Source organism: Triturus cristatus, chromosome 12, assembly GCF_964204655.1.
Source record: "Triturus cristatus chromosome 12, aTriCri1.1, whole genome shotgun sequence".
Lineage (NCBI taxonomy): Eukaryota > Metazoa > Chordata > Amphibia > Caudata > Salamandridae > Triturus > Triturus cristatus.
Genome location: NC_140595.1, coordinates 767,164,174 through 767,183,768, shown reverse-complemented (window position 1 = coordinate 767,183,768; position 19,595 = coordinate 767,164,174). Strand labels below are relative to the sequence as shown.

At 40.7% G+C, this 19,595-nt stretch overlaps 1 protein-coding gene across 1 annotated transcript in view; it reads left to right on the top strand.

The window, feature by feature from the left end:
- Positions 1-16,922, top strand: part of LOC146782770 (extracellular calcium-sensing receptor-like) — a 128,971-nt gene extending 112,049 nt beyond the window's left edge. Inside the window, exons 3-6 of the mRNA XM_085637242.1 lie at positions 2,227-3,048; positions 12,531-12,749; positions 15,780-15,903; positions 15,994-16,922. Of these exons, the coding sequence (XP_085493368.1) occupies positions 2,227-3,048; positions 12,531-12,749; positions 15,780-15,903; positions 15,994-16,922 (2,094 nt within the window). The remainder of the gene's footprint in view (positions 1-2,226; positions 3,049-12,530; positions 12,750-15,779; positions 15,904-15,993) is intronic.
- Positions 16,923-19,595: the final 2,673 nt, after the last annotated feature.

The window sequence follows — 19,595 nt, the reverse complement described above, 5'->3', positions numbered from 1 at the left end:
CAGATGCCCTGGGTAACCAGCCCATCCCCAAAACAGAGGTAAAAGTTTAGGAGTATGGCTGGATGAAAAACTGGCATTAGAAGTCCAGGTCAAGAAGCTTACAGCCTCCTGTTGCAGCCTGCTTTGATCCTTAAGAAAACTTCTAAAATGGTTATCAGACTTAACACACAGACTGGTGGTACAATTTCTTGTGATTTCTCGATTGGACTATGGAAATTCTTTATATCTTCAAAGCTCTAAGATAGTCTTGAAAAGATTGCAGGTCATACAGAACACTGCAGCACGCATCATCAAAAAAATACACAATCAATCAATCAACCAGGGGCTTATAAAGCAGGGCTACTCACCCATGAGGTTCTACAAGCACTGTGTCAAACACCAGTTAACAAGGACAACACATGCAGCCATGCATTGGCTCCCCATAGACAAGACAGTCCATTTTAAGACTTTATGTCTGGAACATAAAGCGATCCACAGCAAAGGCTATTAGTTGATTCAGGAGATTACTACCTTTGATAAGCCTTTGAGATCACTGCGTTATTCGAATCAGTTACTGATCAATGTTCCAAGAATTAAGAGTCAGAGGTCGCTCCTTTGCTCATACCACCCAGAGGCTTTGGAAGTCGCTCCCGCTGCATATGAGACAAACCGAATCAGAAGCGAAGTTTAGGAAAGTACTAAAGACTAGACGATTTGAATAGTTCTGCAGGATAGTTGTCATGTGTTTTGCTAGTGCTGGGAGGCCTTTGTGAGGAGCCATGTGCTTTATAAATCTGAGAATAAAATAGAAATGCGTGTGTATATTTCTAAGCAGTTACCCAACTTCTGAGTCACCCATCACAACAGGTGCATTATTTTGCTCTACACTCTGTGTGAGAGTGCGAGGGCGAGCTAGAGAAACAGCTCTTATCTGGTGAAGAATGTGGATCAGCATTGGGGCCTGTTCATCCAGACCAAAGAAACATGCAACATAAAGATCTGAAATATCCAAGACATTAAGTAAAGATTGAAAAATATTTAAAAATATTAGATTTTGACCCTGATAGGAAGGATTGTATTTCCGCCTTTCTGTGTGTTTCTTACAAGAGATCTTCATCTAATGGAGACAAATAAAATAAATACAGATTAGATGAATGATAGAACACCAATGTTTGTCTGAAGCAGGTATAAAATGATTCCTTTTTAGTATCAATAAATGTAGGAAGCTTAAAATTCTGTCTATGTGAAACCTTTTGAGATTATACATTTTATTGATTGCTTGACAGAATGTGATGTCTGTGCTATGATTTCTCTTTAATGATAGATGTATATTGGGAGAGCCATTTGTCCAATGAAAGTTCAAATACTTCAACAAATGCAAGCAATAAGAAATGTGGATACTAGTCACCCTGTTGCCATCCACTTTGCTGAAAGATTGAATAGCAGAATCACATTTTTTAATGTGGTGCGACTTCATAAAGAAACTGTAAATTCAAAAAGAGGTAACAGAGAGTTAAGTCTACAAAAGATGGAGACTTTCTTAATATTTCTTCTATAGATGATCATACCAAAAGAACCTAAAACAGAAGGTCGTCATGTATTTTTTCTAACGTATGAAGATAATAAGTAACCACTGTGTTTTGTTGATTGTCTTTAAGATAGTGAATGGTATTGACCGATCATTTTGAAAAAAAGAAATTTCCCATCGATGTAATATTGAATGCCTATTGAGGTTCACTTTATCTGAAATTGTATTAGACATTATTGCTTCATATGTATGTGCTTGTGATGAAACTTCAAGATGTAGTCCTGTCTGGGATTTCTATTATATTGCAGTGCTGCATTATAGGTAAAAAGGTTTATATAAATTTGTTAGACAAAATGGCTTCTGTAAAGTACCTTTTGAAGAGCCGACTGGATCAAACAATATGTAACACTTTCCATTGTTGCACTATCAGCAGTTTGTCATTTTTATTTGCCACTGACTTATGATAATGGATTCCAAATAAATACATCAATGTGTACCTAAGCTGAAGTTCCTCAGTTGCTTTGATCATTATCCCTGCTCCATCTTTAATTGATTTTACCACTTGTAGCAGCTTTAAATTTATTGTTATCAATGTGTCTTGCTTTTTTTTATGTAAGGTATCCAGTTCAAGTATAGGTTCAGGAGACAGTTAATTGTTGAGGATGTGTGCATTTGAAGTAAACTTGTAATAAAAGGTGTCTTTTTCTACTTTGGGAAAGGTCAGTCCTCATTCAACAAGTCCACTACTAAGTGACCGGAACCAGTTTCCTTCTTTTTTCCGCACCATCCCCAGTGATGACTTCCAGTCCAGAGGACTCGCCCAATTAGTTACATATTTTGGATGGACTTGGGTGGGCATTGTAGCCACAGATGACACCTATGGACAGCTGGGGAGTCAAATAGTGCAAGAAGCAATAACCAAGAATGGCGCTTGTGTGGCCTTCATCGAGACCATTTGTTTGAGCCGAGTGGACAAAAATGCTTTTCATATAGCCCAAGTTATCAAAAACTCAGCTGCTACTGCCATTGTGATCTTTTCCTCTGTTGCATTCCTGATTCCTCTCTTAGATGAGCTGGTGAGGCAAAATGTAACTGGGAAGACCTGGATTGCCAGCGAAGCCTGGTCAACAGCTTTCCTCTTTCCATTTGAGAAATACTTGGAAATCCTGGCCAGCACCATAGGATTTACAATATACAGTGGAGAGATGGTGGGCTTTCAAGAGTATTTCATGAGAATTAACCCTTCTAAAACTCCAGAGGATATATTTGTGAGGAGGTTCTGGGAAGAAGCCTTTGGCTGTCAGTGGTCAGATGAGGACACACTCCTGATAAAGGACAATAAAACCAAGAAATGCATAGGGGATGAGAAACTAGAAAGCCTTCCAATCAGTAGCACTATGGACTTTAGAAACACCTACAATATCTACAAAGCAGTTTATGCCACAGCACTGGCTTTAAAGGATCTGACGCTGTGCATCAAGGGTGGCGGGCCTTTCATTCAAGAGACCTGTGCAAATATCTCAGACTTCCACCCATGGCAGGTATGTTTTCACTTTAAGCATATTATGAGGAAATCTATTTTTTTATGTGAAGAAGTGAAGAGGGAATAGCACAGATAGTTCAACCACTAATATGTACCATTTTATTAGTTACACATCAGGAAACATTGTGCTTTATGTGTTTGCTGACCATGGCCCCAATGAGTACCCATACATTATGAACAAAGAGCAACAGGTAACATCTCCACAATGACATTGAAACATCAGGATAAAATCTTTAATTTCCATACATTTACATTCAGAGGTTTGCATTCACAGCACTAAGAAGAAAGCTTTTGTAATCATCACTTTTGCTGACTGCACGTTTTTGGCATTTTAACCTGACTACCAATGGGGCCCATGAAGGCTATCCACTGAGCTGTTTGGTCATAAGCTGATTTGATGCTACTAAGGCTCCTTGGCAGGTGCTGATTCAGAAGCTCAGCCACTGGAAATGAAGGCCTTCCGTACTTACTTCTGTGATTACTCTTGCCATTGCATACAGTTTGTGTGAGTTAATATTGTGAGGCATTCTCACCCAGTCCTGGACAGTCTCATGGCCATAAAATATATATCATATCACTGTAAACATGCTGAAAGCAGTTACAGTCCCTCCACTGGTTAGCGCTCTATCCATTACACTGCTATGCAATTAGCACAGGGTAACCCCACTATTATCAGTTCATTGCTCCTATCAAAGATGCATACAGCTATATACCCGTTGTCTGTGAAGAGCACATGTTGCTTAGTTAGTCTGGGATCAGGCAACCAGAAGTAGCATGGACTTCAATAGTATAAGTAACTAATGAACTAATGCATTCAATTGGCTTTGCTTGTTTCAGATGACAGCGCTATCTCTCCTACAAATCTGACCTGAGTGGTGTTTTTTTTGTTAGAGTTTGGTTAAAGACTCTATTTTCCTCAGCTTTACAAATAACTTGAATGGTGATAGTCTGCACCAAATTCGTTTAAATTGCCCCAATATCTCTCTAAATGTTCAATGTGAAAGCTTAGCCTAGTATGTCAGAATACTGTGGATAAAACTATTACACTACAAAAATGTGGTGGTCGAAATATCTACTAATAAAATATCATAAATGGAAGTATATACAGAAAAGTATAGATTTACTATGATTAACTTTACATATGCATACCTTAAAGATGTGTATATTGTCAAGGTACATGTCTGGGGAAGGTTATTAAATATAAGCAGTAGGCAGTATACTGGTGCTGTCAAGGGGAGTCTTTTTTAATGTTTTTTAAAGGCTTGTTTATTTCAGGATGTTGTGTAGGAGTCCCATTCTCTGATTCTGTTATGTATGATTGGTCCAAGTAAAAACTATGCTGCATGGTAATTCACAAGCTATCCTTGCCCTCAAATATGGGAATGGCACAATATTCAGAATGTCCTACAGAGGAAATTTGAGGAGATCAACACAATTCTGAGAAAACTACCTGTGACAGATGTTTAAGAATTGTATACATTAGGGCATATTTACAGATAGATAATCTGGCTAATATTTATCTGAATACCAATTCCTGTTTGCTGTGAGACCTAAACAAAGATGTAAAACAATTGATGCCTACTAGCTTAACTGCTGCAAATTTTCTATGTGACATTTTTTTTTCCCTGGGAAAAATATACTGTATTCAAAGGGTAAGAAGCAATTTTTGTAAAAAACAATAGGATCATGTCTAAGGGCCTGATTAGGATGGCGGCCGGATTGGAATCGACCGACTACCAGTTGACGCTCCCGCCATAGGTATTACGATGCGATTGCCTGCAATGTGGTTGCACCGTGTATTCTTTGTATTGAGGTGGGTGCTGCAGCACACTCGCAGTGCAAAATGCACCCTGTACGTATCCCTGCACTATGTTGCAGGCACCATGCAGTGCCTGCCACATGGTGCTGGGACATGTAGGGGGGCACCATAGGTGGCCCCCGAAACCCAGAACTGTAGGCCACGGGGTAAGTGGGGCCCACTATGGGCCCACAACTTCCCCTTCTGCCAGCCTTTTCATGGCGGGTAAACTGACATGAAACGGCCGGCAGGGAGGAACATCATAATCCCTATGGTGGTGCCAGGCAGATCCCTCCGATGGTCTGAAGGGCTCCTTGAGCCCATCAGATCTGTGGTGGTTGATCTCTCCGACTGCCACCCATCCTAATAATGTGGCGGACGGGAAACATCAGTACGATGGCGGTGGAACTGCCACTGACGGGCTGACAATGGCGGTCCCACCTATGTCTTTGTGGACTGTGACAAAGGCTGGATTATGGACATGAACAATCAAATACTCTGAAAATATTAATTCCACTACCATCAAAGCTGGCACCATCGAGATGTTTTCTGTTACCATTGAGTTTGGAGCTGAAATGAGAAGTACTGTTGGTACTATGTTTAAACTTCTATGCTGCAATAGGATCTTAAAACACAGGTGTAACAATTTGCTTTAAAACTTTACGCAGTGGCATTGTGAATTTTTCAACTCTATTACTTTATCAACATTTTTATTTGGAACAAACAAGCTCACTGTATGTGTGTAAGAGTATCTGTAAAGCCAAAAAAAAGGAGTAAGATGCATGTGAGCCAAAGAATATCAATTGCGTACTTTACAAGGAGGCAGAATATATGAACAAAGACATTCCTATTTAGAGAGAGTGTGTTCTCCCAAAAAATGTAGATCTTCATAACCATTCCAAGTTCCAAGCTCTAACTAATTTTGCGAAAACATACTGGGATATATTTTCATTGCATAGAGCTTTCCCATTTGTTCTTTTAATATTTAAACACCAGCCCTAGTATATCAAACTGTTGTTTTCTACATACTACCCTTTGTGATAAAAGAGAGCCACTACACTTCTAAAGGTCAGCTAAGTAACTAATGGGGAAAAAACACTTTAATCAAGTTACAATGGATGGAAGACCAGGATCCGGACGAAGAGATTCTTTGATTTGAAATTTCGACAGTCGATTAAAAAAGTGTATTTATTTATTTAAGATGTATTAGACCAAAGGAAAGGAAAATCACCTCACTGAGATTCTGATTTATAAACAAAAAGAGGACATAAGAATGAGATGACATACAAATAAGTCTTAAAAGGTATTTACAACCTGAAGTAGAGCAGTGAAGGGTATGATGAGCATTGATGCATCTGTCCATTTTTAAATGACAACTATCTTTTCAAACAATTGGATTGTTTGCAAACTGCATTAGGAACATTTTAGGGTAAGATCTAATCGCAAATATAAGTCCAGTTCACAGGCATGAATATTTATTAGCAAATTTCATTTGCGTAGAGAGGCGATTAGTTCAGTAAGACACTATAGATTAATTAATTGTTTTTTTCAGTTTGCTGGTAAAGATTTAAAGGATTGAGTTTCTCCTGTTAATTGGTGAAACTGAATTCCACAGTTATGATGTCCACCCAGTGAATGATTGGTTAAAGGAGTTTTTTCTTTCTTCAGACAATGAACAAAAGTTGGTTAGAGAAATATTTCAGTGTCTTTGACTGGAGAGATTTATGAATAATGCAGGTAAATTTCAGGATGTTTGTCTGTCAGAATATCTAGGAAAAAAATATAGTGTGGCCAAAAGATGGGGGAAAAGAATATTGAGAAGGTAAATGCAAATATATGAGTATAGATTCTTTATTAACTCTAAACCCATGCTTCTTGAAGATGCATATATGTTACCAAGGAGCATATATCTGTGTTAAGCATAGTAAAACTTTGCTTACCCATAGAAATGTACAAGCACAAAGATCTTATCCTCAATATTGTTATATTCTTTCTATGAAATTCTGGTCACACAATGTTTTATTTCAATATTTTGATCAATCACTTTTCAAGGTACTTCTTTTTTCAACTGTCAACCAGTTCAATGAAATATGGACATGTGTAATATGGCCAAACATCCTAGAGTCTTAAACTAGCCCCAGAGCTATATGAAGAGCAGCTTTCAGTGTAGAGAGGTGAAGGCTTGTTATAACTGTTAACAAGGAATGTTGTGTTCAATCTAGAGATGTCCAGGAATTGGACAATGTGGTTAGTATTTGGCTTAGTATTTGGCTGGCAGGAAGATTTTAATTCTGTTAAAAATTCCTATTTGTAAATACGCACCTTGAAAGGGGTTTGATGTGGGTTTAAAGACTGTCACACTTGTCTAACTGGATGTCCAATAATTCTGCTCAATGGAATATGAAGAACTGAAAGTCAAGGATATTGAGGGCATTTAGTCAAGATTGCCCATGTGTTGAGCAGTTAGGTAGTGAAATTAGTAGGAGTTCAATTTTCTAAGGATTCACTTTGCGATGGTGGTTGTTCATCGAATAATGTATTTTTGTGCATTTCTAAAGTGAGGAATCCAGTCATTTGGGGAGATACTCATAGATCCAGCTCTGTGTAATCTAAATTGCAAGGAGACTTTGGAGTTTAGCAAGGTGTTGCATGATTCCATACTGTTATGTTATGTTATTTAAATTTATAGGGCGCACAGCTACCTGGAGGGTTTGCCGGCGCCAGCCTGGTAGGTAAGAAAAAGGAAGAAAGGGCATTACAGATTAAACAGCCATGTTTTCAAACTTCTGAGAAATTTCCTATAAACGGTTTCCTTTCGTAGCAAAATAGGGAGAGTGTTCCAAAGAGAAGGTCCTAGGTAAGAGAATGACCGACCAAGCATTTGCGTGAGTTTGATTCTGGGAATAGTAAACTAAGACTGTGCAGCAGAGCGCAGAGGACATGGAGGTATATATAGGATCCAGCTAAAGATTACAGATAATGTGAAGCCAAACCAGTTTTGATTCTTAACATATAGCTCAAGGCTTTGAATTTGATACGATTTTCCACCTTTAGCCAATAAAGATTGCGGAGGAAGCCAGAGATAGGTGCAGTCTTTGGAAAATGACAAAGCAGCCTGGCAGCGCATTATGCACCACCTGCAGTCTTTGTATCACAGCTTTGTTAGAGCCCAAATAGAGGACATTACCGTAGACCTGCCTAGATATAACAAGGGTCTGGACTACTGTTCTCTGAGCAGAGAGGGGTACCATCCATAGAATTTTCTTTCACCGTTTTAGAAAGGTGAAACAAGTTGAAGCCACCTTAGTGACTTGTTGTTTCATCGACAATTGGCTGTGGATAATAAATCCAGGGTTACGAACCTGAAATACAGGTCGGGGTAAGGCACACATTTCAGGGGGCCAGTGCTGGGGACCCCAGAGATCTTGTTTCTTCCCTAGGATCATGACTTCATTTTTTTCTCCATGAAATTTGAGTAAATTATTTTGCATCCAAGATGCAATTTTCCTCAAATCAGACTGAAGAGCCGATGATTCAGATTCTTAGATGAAGAGATGGAAAAGATTATCTGTGTGTCCTCAGCAACATCTTCCAGAGGGCGAACGTAAACATTAAACAACAAAGGACTCAACACAGAGCCTTGGGGCACTCCATAGGTTGACAAATGAGATTTAGAGCTGGCAGTGGAAGAAAAAACCTGAACTGTACGGTTAGTTAGAAAGGAGTGGAGACACTGTAAGGACAAGCCCTCAAGACCCAAGGACTGCATGGCTCTCAACAAAACAGTGTGAGACACCGTGTCAAATGCGGCACTAAGGTCTAATAAAATGAGGGCCACCATGTCACCTAGGTCCAGTCGGTGTTGCAGCATTTCGGTGACTCCTAGCAGAGCAGATTCATTGGAGAATCCAGCTCTGAAACCCGATTGAGAGGTGTGAAGGATGTTCTGAGACTCAACAAAGGAAGACAACTGGGAGTTAACATTTTTTTCAAGAATTTTGGAAAAGGCCGGGAGCAACGAGATTGAGAGAAAATTCAATGACATAGTTGGGTCAGCATTGGCTTTCTTTTAAAGAGGGAGTACCATGGCATGTTTCCATTCTGGAGGAACAAAGCACTCCTGTAAGGAGGTGTTGAGTAGATACATAATTAAAGCATGTATAGGGGACTCAAGCTGTTTCATCACTGAGATAGGAAGTAGATCACAAGGGGAACCAGATTTGATGCATGCCAGAAGCTGGTTGAAAGAACTAGCTTCCAGGAAAGACCTAGCTTCTAGTTTGTTGATGAATGTAATATTCCTATGGGTCTCCAACATCCTGACACTGGTTGCATTAGGGTTGGGATCAGCCGGGTGTGAGGTATTTTACAGATTGTCACTGTACAGTGCAGAATATAATTTTTTGACTTTGCTCACAAAATAGTCGGCAGGATCCTCACATTGCATTTCATTAAGGACAAGAGGGGTAGTCTGAGTTTCAGTCCCGGATAGTTCTTTAACCACCTTGAACAGGGTCTTAGAGCAATTCTGAGCTTGAAAGATTTTAAAAGAAACATACTCAGCTCGAGCTGTTTTACAGAGAGTATGGTAGTCCCTTATGACATTTTTAGAGACCAATTTGGCATCAGGCAGGTAGTGTTTCCTCCATTGTCTTTCTAGAGATTTACATCTAGCTTTTTCATTCTTAAGCCTCTCAGTGAACCAAGGGGGTTGAGGCCGATGATTGCTAAACTGTTAATTGGATAGAGGGAGGCAGGTATCTACTGCTTGTAAAATCCAACTTTAGATAGAGCCAAGATCCGCAGTTGCCATCTGTTTGATAGCTGGTTTGCTGTCAGCTAGAGAATTGTTTAAAGCTCCAATATCGAGATTTGCCCAATTTCTGTCTTTAGGCTTCGGCTTTAGGCTTCGGTCCCGCCAAGGCTAACGGAGGGCAGTGAGCGACTTTCATCGAAAGAGTAACAGCAAAATGATCTGACCGGCACAAGGGGAGAGCAGGGGGTAACAGAGATCAGGCAAATTCGAGAAAATGGGGTCAAGCAGGTGACCTGTTACATGGGCTGAACCTGAATTGTGAAGTTGGATATTCATTGGTTCAAGATCAGCAATGAATGCAGCACTTTTAGTGCTCGCAGTGTCATCTAGATGGAGGCTCAGATCACCCAGAATGGTAATCTTGGTGGCATTCAGAAAATAAGGGGTTATTAGGTCGGGGAAGGACAATGCCCATGGTCCTGCTGGACCAGGGGGACAATACACTAATAACCCAAAAAAGTGAACTTGCGAGTGAGTGTGATTTTAAATAATGAAGCTTCGCAATCAGTAGTAGGTAGATCCTCAAATTTACATTCAATAGAACATTTATAGATAAGAGCAATGCCCCCCTAGCTTTAATTTCCTATCCCTTCTGAAGATGGAATAATTAGTTGGAAGTGCTGCAGCCACGTCAGGACCTGAACTATTGTGTAGCCAGGTCTCTGTTAGTAACAGCATGAGGCTGGTTATTGAGCAGAAGGTCAAACATGTCAGCTTTGTGTTTCTGGAGTGAACAACAATTAATGCTGTAAAATGTGAACTTCTGAATCAATAATGGTGTACTTTTAAGCGTAGTCATCCCATGTAAATCTGTGTAAATTTGTATCCCTGATTCACTGCTTTTCACTCGAGCCCTACCATTATAAGCATTATTTATTGCACCAGTAAGAGAGAACCTGCAATGTACGCACTTGAAAAGGGCTTCATCTAGTTTAATCATTGTGCAGTTAGAAAGAGGATTTAGGCGGAACTCTAGTAGTAGTTTAGCAGAGTAACTAAGTCTCTTTGTCTTTGTTGGACCAGGGGTCATGGCTCCTGGTCGCAGGCGGATGGGCGCAGACGGGCTTTGCTTTGGCACGTCATCGGCACGCCATTGGCGCGCCCGCTGCCCGTCTGCTCCCAGCCCATTAAATAGCGGTCCAAGGCGAGGCGGTGAGTAGACACTAGACAGCTGACTAGCAAAGAACGTGGAGGTTATAGAAGATAGGATACCCATTGCTGTGGAGAAGTGAGGCTGGAGCTATTATTTAGGACTTTTATGTGTTCAGAGAGGTGGTGCGGATATAAAAAGCATGATTTTAATAACAATTCACTGAGATCCATCCTCTCATGAAGAGTCTTAGGGCCAGAGGGATGGATAATTGTGTTGAGTGTCCTAGCAAGATTAAGGATGGTGATAAGGTAGAAGTCACTTTGTCGAGGAGTACATCATTCACAGTTTGAAACATTCCGATTGCAGTGCCTCAACCTGTCCTGAAACTTGACTGGAAATCATCAAGAAGGTATTTATGGGTAATTAACAACTTTAGTTGGATTTTAACACAATTTTCTAGGATCTTGGCCAGGAAGAGAAGGCTTGCTACTGGTTGATAATTGTCCTACCACTGATTTTGTTCATGAGGATGATGGGTTGACCAGCTTATAGGCAATCTGGGATGATGTCTTGTGATATTGAAGTATGAATTCAATTTATCCAGAATGGTGTTAAGAAGGGGCAGATGTCTGTGAATTTGCAGGAAGGAGCGGGGTCTGTGAGGAAGGTAGAACATTTCAGATGTGTTGTTGTTGGGCACAGCTCAGGTTTTATGATTTCTCTGAATTCATACCAAGAGGTTATGAATTTTGGGATCAATTCCATAGTAACAGGATACTTTGGTGTCAGTGTAAGCAGTGGGTTTGGCAATTTTTTTAAACCTCCTAAGATTTTAAGTATGTCCGATGCAGAGGGGATGTGCCATGATTAGCTTCATGAACAAGAACGCAAATGTTAAAGTGGATACTGGCAGAGACAGGGAGCCAGCAAAAGTCATACAGTATGGGGGTAATATGGCTGAATGTATTTGTAGAATGAATCTTTGTAACAGTGGATTGTGGTACAAGTTTAATCAGAGCAAGTGATGATTGGTGAAGACTTTCAAGGAATGCGCATCCAAAGTCAATTATCAAAATGGTCATTGAATGAACAGCATTTTTCTGATGATCTGGGGAGATGTGGTTAATTTTCTTCAGAGAGTATTGATGAAAGTCTGCAGCTCTTTCACCTTAACTATAAGAAGATTTGATGTTTGTGATGGATACAAAGTTAAGCCTAAGTATCAGGAAGATGGGGTGCGGGCTGTTGAGAAGCCCTAAAATGTTAGCAAACCAAGAGGCTTAATTAGCCCTTGGTGAACTGTACTAGATTGCACCAAAAGTCTCTGTGTCTTCAGCGCCATTGCGGTTACTCTGAACTTCCGCACCCTTTCCACGCTCATGTGGCACATGGAAGCAATTGAAATACAGATCACTTCTGTCCATATCCGCTTTGTTGTGCAGCGGGCAGCAACTTGGTGTGTAGAGTCTGTTCTTGCTGCGTCATCTTACCTATGCTCACAAGCAGTGGGTTTTAAGAATTCTGTGAAACATGTGAAAGCTGTATTTCTGTGACTCAGTGCATTGAATCTTATATGTCTGCCTTCCATAATATCCCATGAGGAAGATTTCATTTACGAAATAATGCAAAGCTATGCTACTCTCAAACATTCACATTTCTTATGAAAAATACCATCATAGAAATAATAGAAGGGTGGTTCAAAAGTGCATGCTTAATAGAGCAAGAATTGCAGAGGAATTCTTTAATCCCACTTCCACACTGCTTTATTCACAGCTCCTTTACTACATCAAGAAGGTGAGGTTAAGAAGCAAACACACAGAAGCATTCTTTGATGAACATGGCAACCCCCCTGCACAGTATGACATTATACACTGGCAGCGGGATCCCAAAGGGACCATTATTCACATGAAGGTGGGCACCTATGACTCCAGTGCACCAAAAACATTTACAATCAATGACAGTGCTGTTCAATGGGCAACAAGGAACAGACAGGTAGGAGTTTGAAAATTTCAGGAGGAAATTTCATACATCTGTTTATGTTATCTTATTTTTTATCAGCCATATTTAGATAGGCCAAGATTTACTAGTTTATCATGCAGCGCAGTGCAGCTGCGTCAAATGCTGTGCTGCATGAGAAGGCAAGAGCGTGAGTCACTATTTCCAGAAAAATGGCACTCTCCTCCCCTCTCCCTAATGTTGGTGCAGAAATGTGCCACAGACACATATTTACAACATAGTGCAAAGGTGTCTCCGTGGGTCTAGCATAGGTGTTTGACTGGAAGGATACCCTTCCATTGCAAACTACTATGCTTATACTAACTTTAAACTTTTTCCCACGTTGCATGTGTTCTGTCAGGAAAGAAAGGGGAAATAAAAGCACTTGTCCTTCATTGCGCCTATTGTAAAAGGGTGCAGTTTTTTGCTGTAAAACCCTGTCTACATTTTTTAGGTAAATAGGGTTTTACATCTAAAACTTTTTTGCATCGATTTGCATCACCTTTGTGTTAATAAATACACCCATATTTTCAGTATTCGGTCCAACATCTTTTTGTGTTGTTATAATTGCCCTAAGTGGTAAGGGTATGCCCAGATGCGGGTCTCGTGCTCACTATGCCATTGGATTCAAGCTAGCCTGGCTGATGAGGGCTGATACTTCGGAACTTGTCCTAGGATGCTTGTTTTCGGTCCAGGGAGGACCTTGCCTGGCAGTTCAGGCTGGACTGGTCCCATGGGGAGCAGGCTCAAGACTTATCTGCATATGGCTGGGTCCAAACTGAATGGTGAGCACAAAAAACCTACGGATTTAGCGCCAGATCTCTGAATTGGGGGTAAGTGTCTGATAATGTTCAGCATTCCGTACATCATCTTTTTGTGTTGTCCCAGGAGTAGTAGTTCACTACCCATGTGGCCAGTGTTTGCCATTTCACCGTACCCACTAAAGAAATAGATTTAGCTCTACACTCCCCCAGGCAATTGAGAAAACATCGAACTGTAACATGATACAAGTGATATACCTCATTGCCTGCCCATGCACTCTTAAATACATAGGCATGACTAAGACTAAGACTAAGACTAAGCATCAGGATATGTGATCACAGGAGCAATATTAGGTGCAGACACCACTCTACAAAAATGGCAGATCATTAAATATTGACTGGACACTCTGTTAAAGATCTCAAGTGGATCACCCTAGAACAAGTTAATGTAGGAAAAGGAAACCTAAAGAAAATCCTCTTTGAGAAGGAACAGCATTAGATTTACAAACTATCCAAGCATAAAAAAGAACTAATCAACAAAATGCCCTTGTGAAATATACTGTAATGAACAAAATACTCCATGTTTAAGCAATAAGACGTTTTGAGAAATCAGCACTAAACCACTTTCCTTTTGCATCTTTTTAACTCCCCCTTTTTGTTAGTTCTCACTGTGCCAACCTCACAGTGAGGTTTCACTTTCATCAGTATTTTTGTGCACATTGTTAAGGCACCTTAGTGTATGTTTCAACAATGGGGTTCTTATATGTACAATAGACAACAAATCTCTAGTTTCTGCATTTAGCCATTTGTAACCAGGTGGCAAAGGGATGTTCCCTACCTCCCTAGCCCCCCTTGTGACTCTCCCTTCACCAATAAAAGAGCTTAGTGGTTACCTTATTCCTTACCTCCAATAGCATTGGTGCATGAACTGGAGCCGGGACTACATTTCCCCAACCTTGTCGCACATGTCAACAAATGTGTACCTGAGCAAGAGACAGTACAATAACATGGCGTCAGAATTACCCCTAACAGCAATATAATTGTGCTTGATTGTTTTAGAGGCCATTAGAGCAAAGGCACCACTTTGAGCAGTATATGTGCATGCTTCATGATGGTTGTATAAACTACTACTCAGAGTTGGTAGTTACCAACTATATGTCATAGGTTACTATGTACTTCTCTGGTCCTGAAGAAAGCCTATTGAGTGTTGGTGTCACAAGATACAGACTGAAACATGTCAACCCATTGAAGTTAGGCATCATTATACCCACTAAACATTTCACTGCTTTTATTCTCACCAAAGGACCTTGCTAGTAAACAGGATTTAGGATCATGAAGGTGATTTTAACTTGCACTGGTTATTCCTCAGACAAAGAGCTCTTCTCACAAACTGCGTTGAGCCTACCCACACACACTATTTTCAGTGGGTGAGGATCTGATGATGAAGCACTGTTAGTACCTGTGGGTGAGGATCCTACTAATATATCGATGAGATGCCAGGGAAGTACCAATTTACCTGAGTGCAGATCCCCCACCATCTCAAAATATACTTAGCCCTTAAGAGTTCATTTCTCGACAGGTTAAATCTCTATTGTGTAAATATTTGTGTTATACTTGGTCCTAGTGCAAACAAATGTAACCTGGTCACCAAGCAGCTGCACTTTGACTCGGAGAAGAAGATTGAGACCCATGACATAGCTTTGCTTCATAATGCTCTGACCTGCCCACCTTTAACATCATGTTGAAAGTCATGGCCTGTGATAGAAAGACTTTGAGAGAGCCTTCACACTTGTATTAAGCCACCACCGTATCGGTATAATGTCCTTCGCTTGATTGGTGAAGCAAAAACAGCAAAGAGACAACCATGATGCATTTCTCTGTAACTATGTTTTTCAAAATTGACTGAACTTTGTAAGCTAGTCCTGCTGAGCATCTTTAGTCCTGTTGTCACCTGTTTCTTGTCATCAATTGGAACAGCTTCCTTCACTCGTCTGACAGCATCAAAATAATTGTCACCTGTTGCAATGGTCGGCCAACCAGCGCCATTTGCAATACATTTGACCTCATTATGAGAAGGAAAACTAAGTAGAACTTTCTTAGATGAATACCAAAGACTCACAGTCTTTCCTTAGGGATCATAGTTTTGTAGCTTTGCTATATTTTGTTTTCAAAGCAGGTCTCCGTTTTGCTGCAAAGACAATATTGATCACTGCTTCAGCCAATCATATTCATTATGGTTAAAAATGGCCCTATTTTCTCCTTTCAGGTCCCTGTCTCTGTGTGCTCTCCCAGCTGTCCAAAAGGATTCCGAAAAGCAATCAGACCAGGAAAGTCAGTTTGTTGCTTTCAATGTGTTCCATGCAGATTAGGGGAGATATCAAACCAAACAGGTAGGCCCAGCACAAGAGTAACCTCCTGTTGAAGTCTTATATTTGTAAAGAAAAGAGCTCTTATGTACTTCTCCATGTTTCCTTTTCTAGATTCCATGGAATGTTTTGAATGCCCCTGGGATCAGTGGTCCAATGATGACAGAGATCAATGCATTCCAAAGAACACAGACTTTCTTTCCTATGAGGAAACCTTTGGAGCTATTTTGGCAATGAGCAGCATTTTCTTTTCAGTGGTTCCTATTATCATTATTGCACTCTTTTTTTACTACAGGAAAACGCCCATCGTGAAAGCAAATAATACTAGCCTCAGCTTCCTCCTGCTCATGTCCCTCACCTTGTGCTGTCTCTGCCCACTGATATTCATTGGTTGCCCCACAGAAATGAAATGCCTTCTGAGACAGGCGGCCTTTGGCATTTCTTTTGCACTTTGTGTCTCTTTAATTTTGGCCAAAACTGTCATGGTGGTCATCGCCTTCAATGCCACCAAACCAAACAGTAACTTAAAAAGATGGGTTGGAACCCATCTTTCGTGTGTTATCATAGTTGCTGGCACACTCATTCAGGTAGTTCTCTGTGCCCTTTGGCTGGCTTTTGCTCCTCCTTTCTCAGAATATAACATTCACATTCATCCTGGGATGATAATAGTTGAGTGCAATGAGGGATCTCCCATTGCTTTCTGGTGCATGCTGGGATATCTTGGTTCTCTGGCCACTATCAGTTTCATAATGGCCTTCTTGGCTAGAAAGCTGCCTGACAGCTTCAACGAAGCCAGATTCATCACCTTCAGCATGCTCGCTTTCCTCAGCGTATGGCTTTCATTTATTCCAGCCTATCTCAGCACCCGAGGCAAGTACATGGTGGCCATGGAGATTTTTGCTATCTTATCTTCCAGCTCATCCTTGCTTTCCTGCTTATTCTTCCCCAAATGTTTCATCATCTTGTTTAGATCAGAGATAAACACAAAGGAATATCTGATGGGGCGGGATACAGGCAAGAGCATGAAGGTGAAAAGGATGTAAAGCAAGAAGATTAAATATTGGCAATAGACTCTCCATGATGAAGGAATCGACTTTAAAAGGGATTGATCCAGGAAGAGTGACATGCACAAATAGACATGGAAGATAAAGCAGTTAAGCAAAAACACTGTTCCTCATCAATGTTTCAGACATTGGCCCCCACTGGCAACGTTTGATATATATGATATCAAATGTGTTATCCCATAACATACTACAGTCACAACTTCTTATTCATTGCAATATATTATCGTTATTATATCAAATTTGGAGGTCTATTGATGACATGCCTAGTCAATAAACACTGTAAAGGTGTATAAAGTGTACCACGAAATTACATGTTGGCACCCATTTTTGTGAAGAATTGTAAGGGCAGATTATGAAGCAGTGACATAACATAATTCCCAGACATCGTTCAGCATATTCACTTCATGGTTTGTAACCTGTGAGTGTTTTGACCTTTTGGACTAATCATGGACGATTTCAAAGTTCTTCTATGTTGTCATTAATATACCTTTGTGCTCCGACTGTTGGGAGGGGAGTTGACCAATGTCCCATTCTTAGGACCACTGTGACATCGGACTGCCAATATCATCCAGCTGATCTTTCTATAGTTGTCAGGACGGGTCACTGCAGGATGTCTCCTGAAGGGCACAAATGTATGCCGGTACAGCCCATTCAGTTGCAACACATGTTTACCGCGCATGTGTTACAACGTGAATGCCTTTACCATGCATAACTTTTACCACACATTTTTTTTATAACAAATATGCCTTTACCACGCATTCCTTTACAATGAAAGGCATGTATGTTAAAGGCCTATGCATGGTAAAGGTTTATCCTGAGCCCTGCCCTTGAACCCATCCCTGTTACCCCACCACCCCGCAGCCCTTGTTAAAATACCCAACCCTTCCCTGAGCCCTAAAAGTATACCCTAGAGCACCCCCCCCCCCTGCCCCCAGCCCTTTTTAAATACACCTCTCCCCTGAGCCTTAAAATTGGGCCCCCGCCTCCCAGGAACTTTTAAGAAAAAAGCCCACCCCCAGTCAAAAGCCCTAAATCTGTACCCCCGAGGCCCAATCCCCCTTACCTCTACAGGATAACGAGGCTGCTCTTCTGAGGTGAGGTGGGCACAGTTCATCAAGAGGAAGGGTCTCTCTATTTCCTCTAACGATGCCCATAGCCTTTACCAAACCAGTGCCTTTACCACTGTTACCAGCATATGCCCTTAACACCAGTGCAACGTATATGTCTTTACCATTCATACCTTTTCAATGTTAATTTGTTGCCAAGGCAGGCATGGTAAAGGCATATGCGTTGTAAAAAATGCATGGTAATGGCTATGCGTGGTAACAGTGCATGTGTTGTAACTCATGCATGGTAAAGGTACTGTGTGGTTACAGCTGCGTTCTAATGGCTGTTTCCCCACAAACACACTTCATGATTGCTATTTATGTGTCTTCAGTCAAGGGTTTGATTCTTCTCCACTACAGCAGCCAGGAGAAATGATTTGCTGAAAACAATAATCACTGAACATGGTCATTTGCATCCTGATATCCAATCTAAACATTCTTGGTGAAGATTAAGGAAAGCTTCACAATGACCATGCTCATGCCCCATGTGTCAGGATTGCATGGCCATTGGCATCCCTTCCATACTAACATTAACTACAAGCGTGGGTTGGAAAGTGCTCCAGATAAGCCCTGTCTGTTACCTACTGAATGTCCTAGATGTTAGTAGAATAATAGACAAATCCTTTATGTTTTGCTGCATCTTGTATTTCAGTTTGTATTCCCGTACAGACATTTGTCCTTGACAACCTATGTGTAACGTATGTACCCTCGATGTGGCCAGCATATTCTGTGTCCTGATGTATCCCATAGTTTTAACAAGGGCTCTAATGATCTACTGCTGCATTCCCACACACTGAAAAAGTCGAGAAAACCTGAGACTTTGGAAGCGAGACATCTTGGAACTACTAATATTAGACATCAGATATGGATGCATTTGTGATTTTTAAGAAGTAATGAACAAAAATAGGAGACAAGGTCCTCATTTCTGTCTGCACTGAACCAATTTCAACATAATTAAGGAGTATGACATGCACAGTTGATAACTATTAGCTCATAGTCATCTCTAAGGTATATTAAGAAATTTCACAGATTCTTTAATATTTACTGGGCAATATTTCTGCTTTTGTCTGTAGCATCCTATAACACTTGAACTGACGCATCAGCAGTGATGCATCAGATTTCTTGCGCCTGCTCCAAATACCCTAACGATGCCATGGATGTGCTATATTTGCAATGCAGTGCTCCATGGCGCAAATATTCACAGGTGTGTCAGAAATTCTGATGCATCTTTTGGCGCTAAACTGACACATTTCTGGAGTTGGTCGTAAGACTGACACAACTCCAACAATGCAGCAAAACACATAAGCTAGCCCCATTTTAAAACCCCTATGTAGATCCATATTCCTGCTTTGAGAAGGCGTAGGTCTTTTGACGCAGTCAAGTCGTAGCATGCATAGTGAAAAGTTGTACATTTCAGTGCACCAGTTCTGTGTGGCTTTTAACATGGGAACTCCGACACTATATATATTATTCTTGGCGCAGGTATAATGTGATGCAGGCATCTGTGAATTGACGCATTGGGCCCATTTGACAGTTTGTAAATATG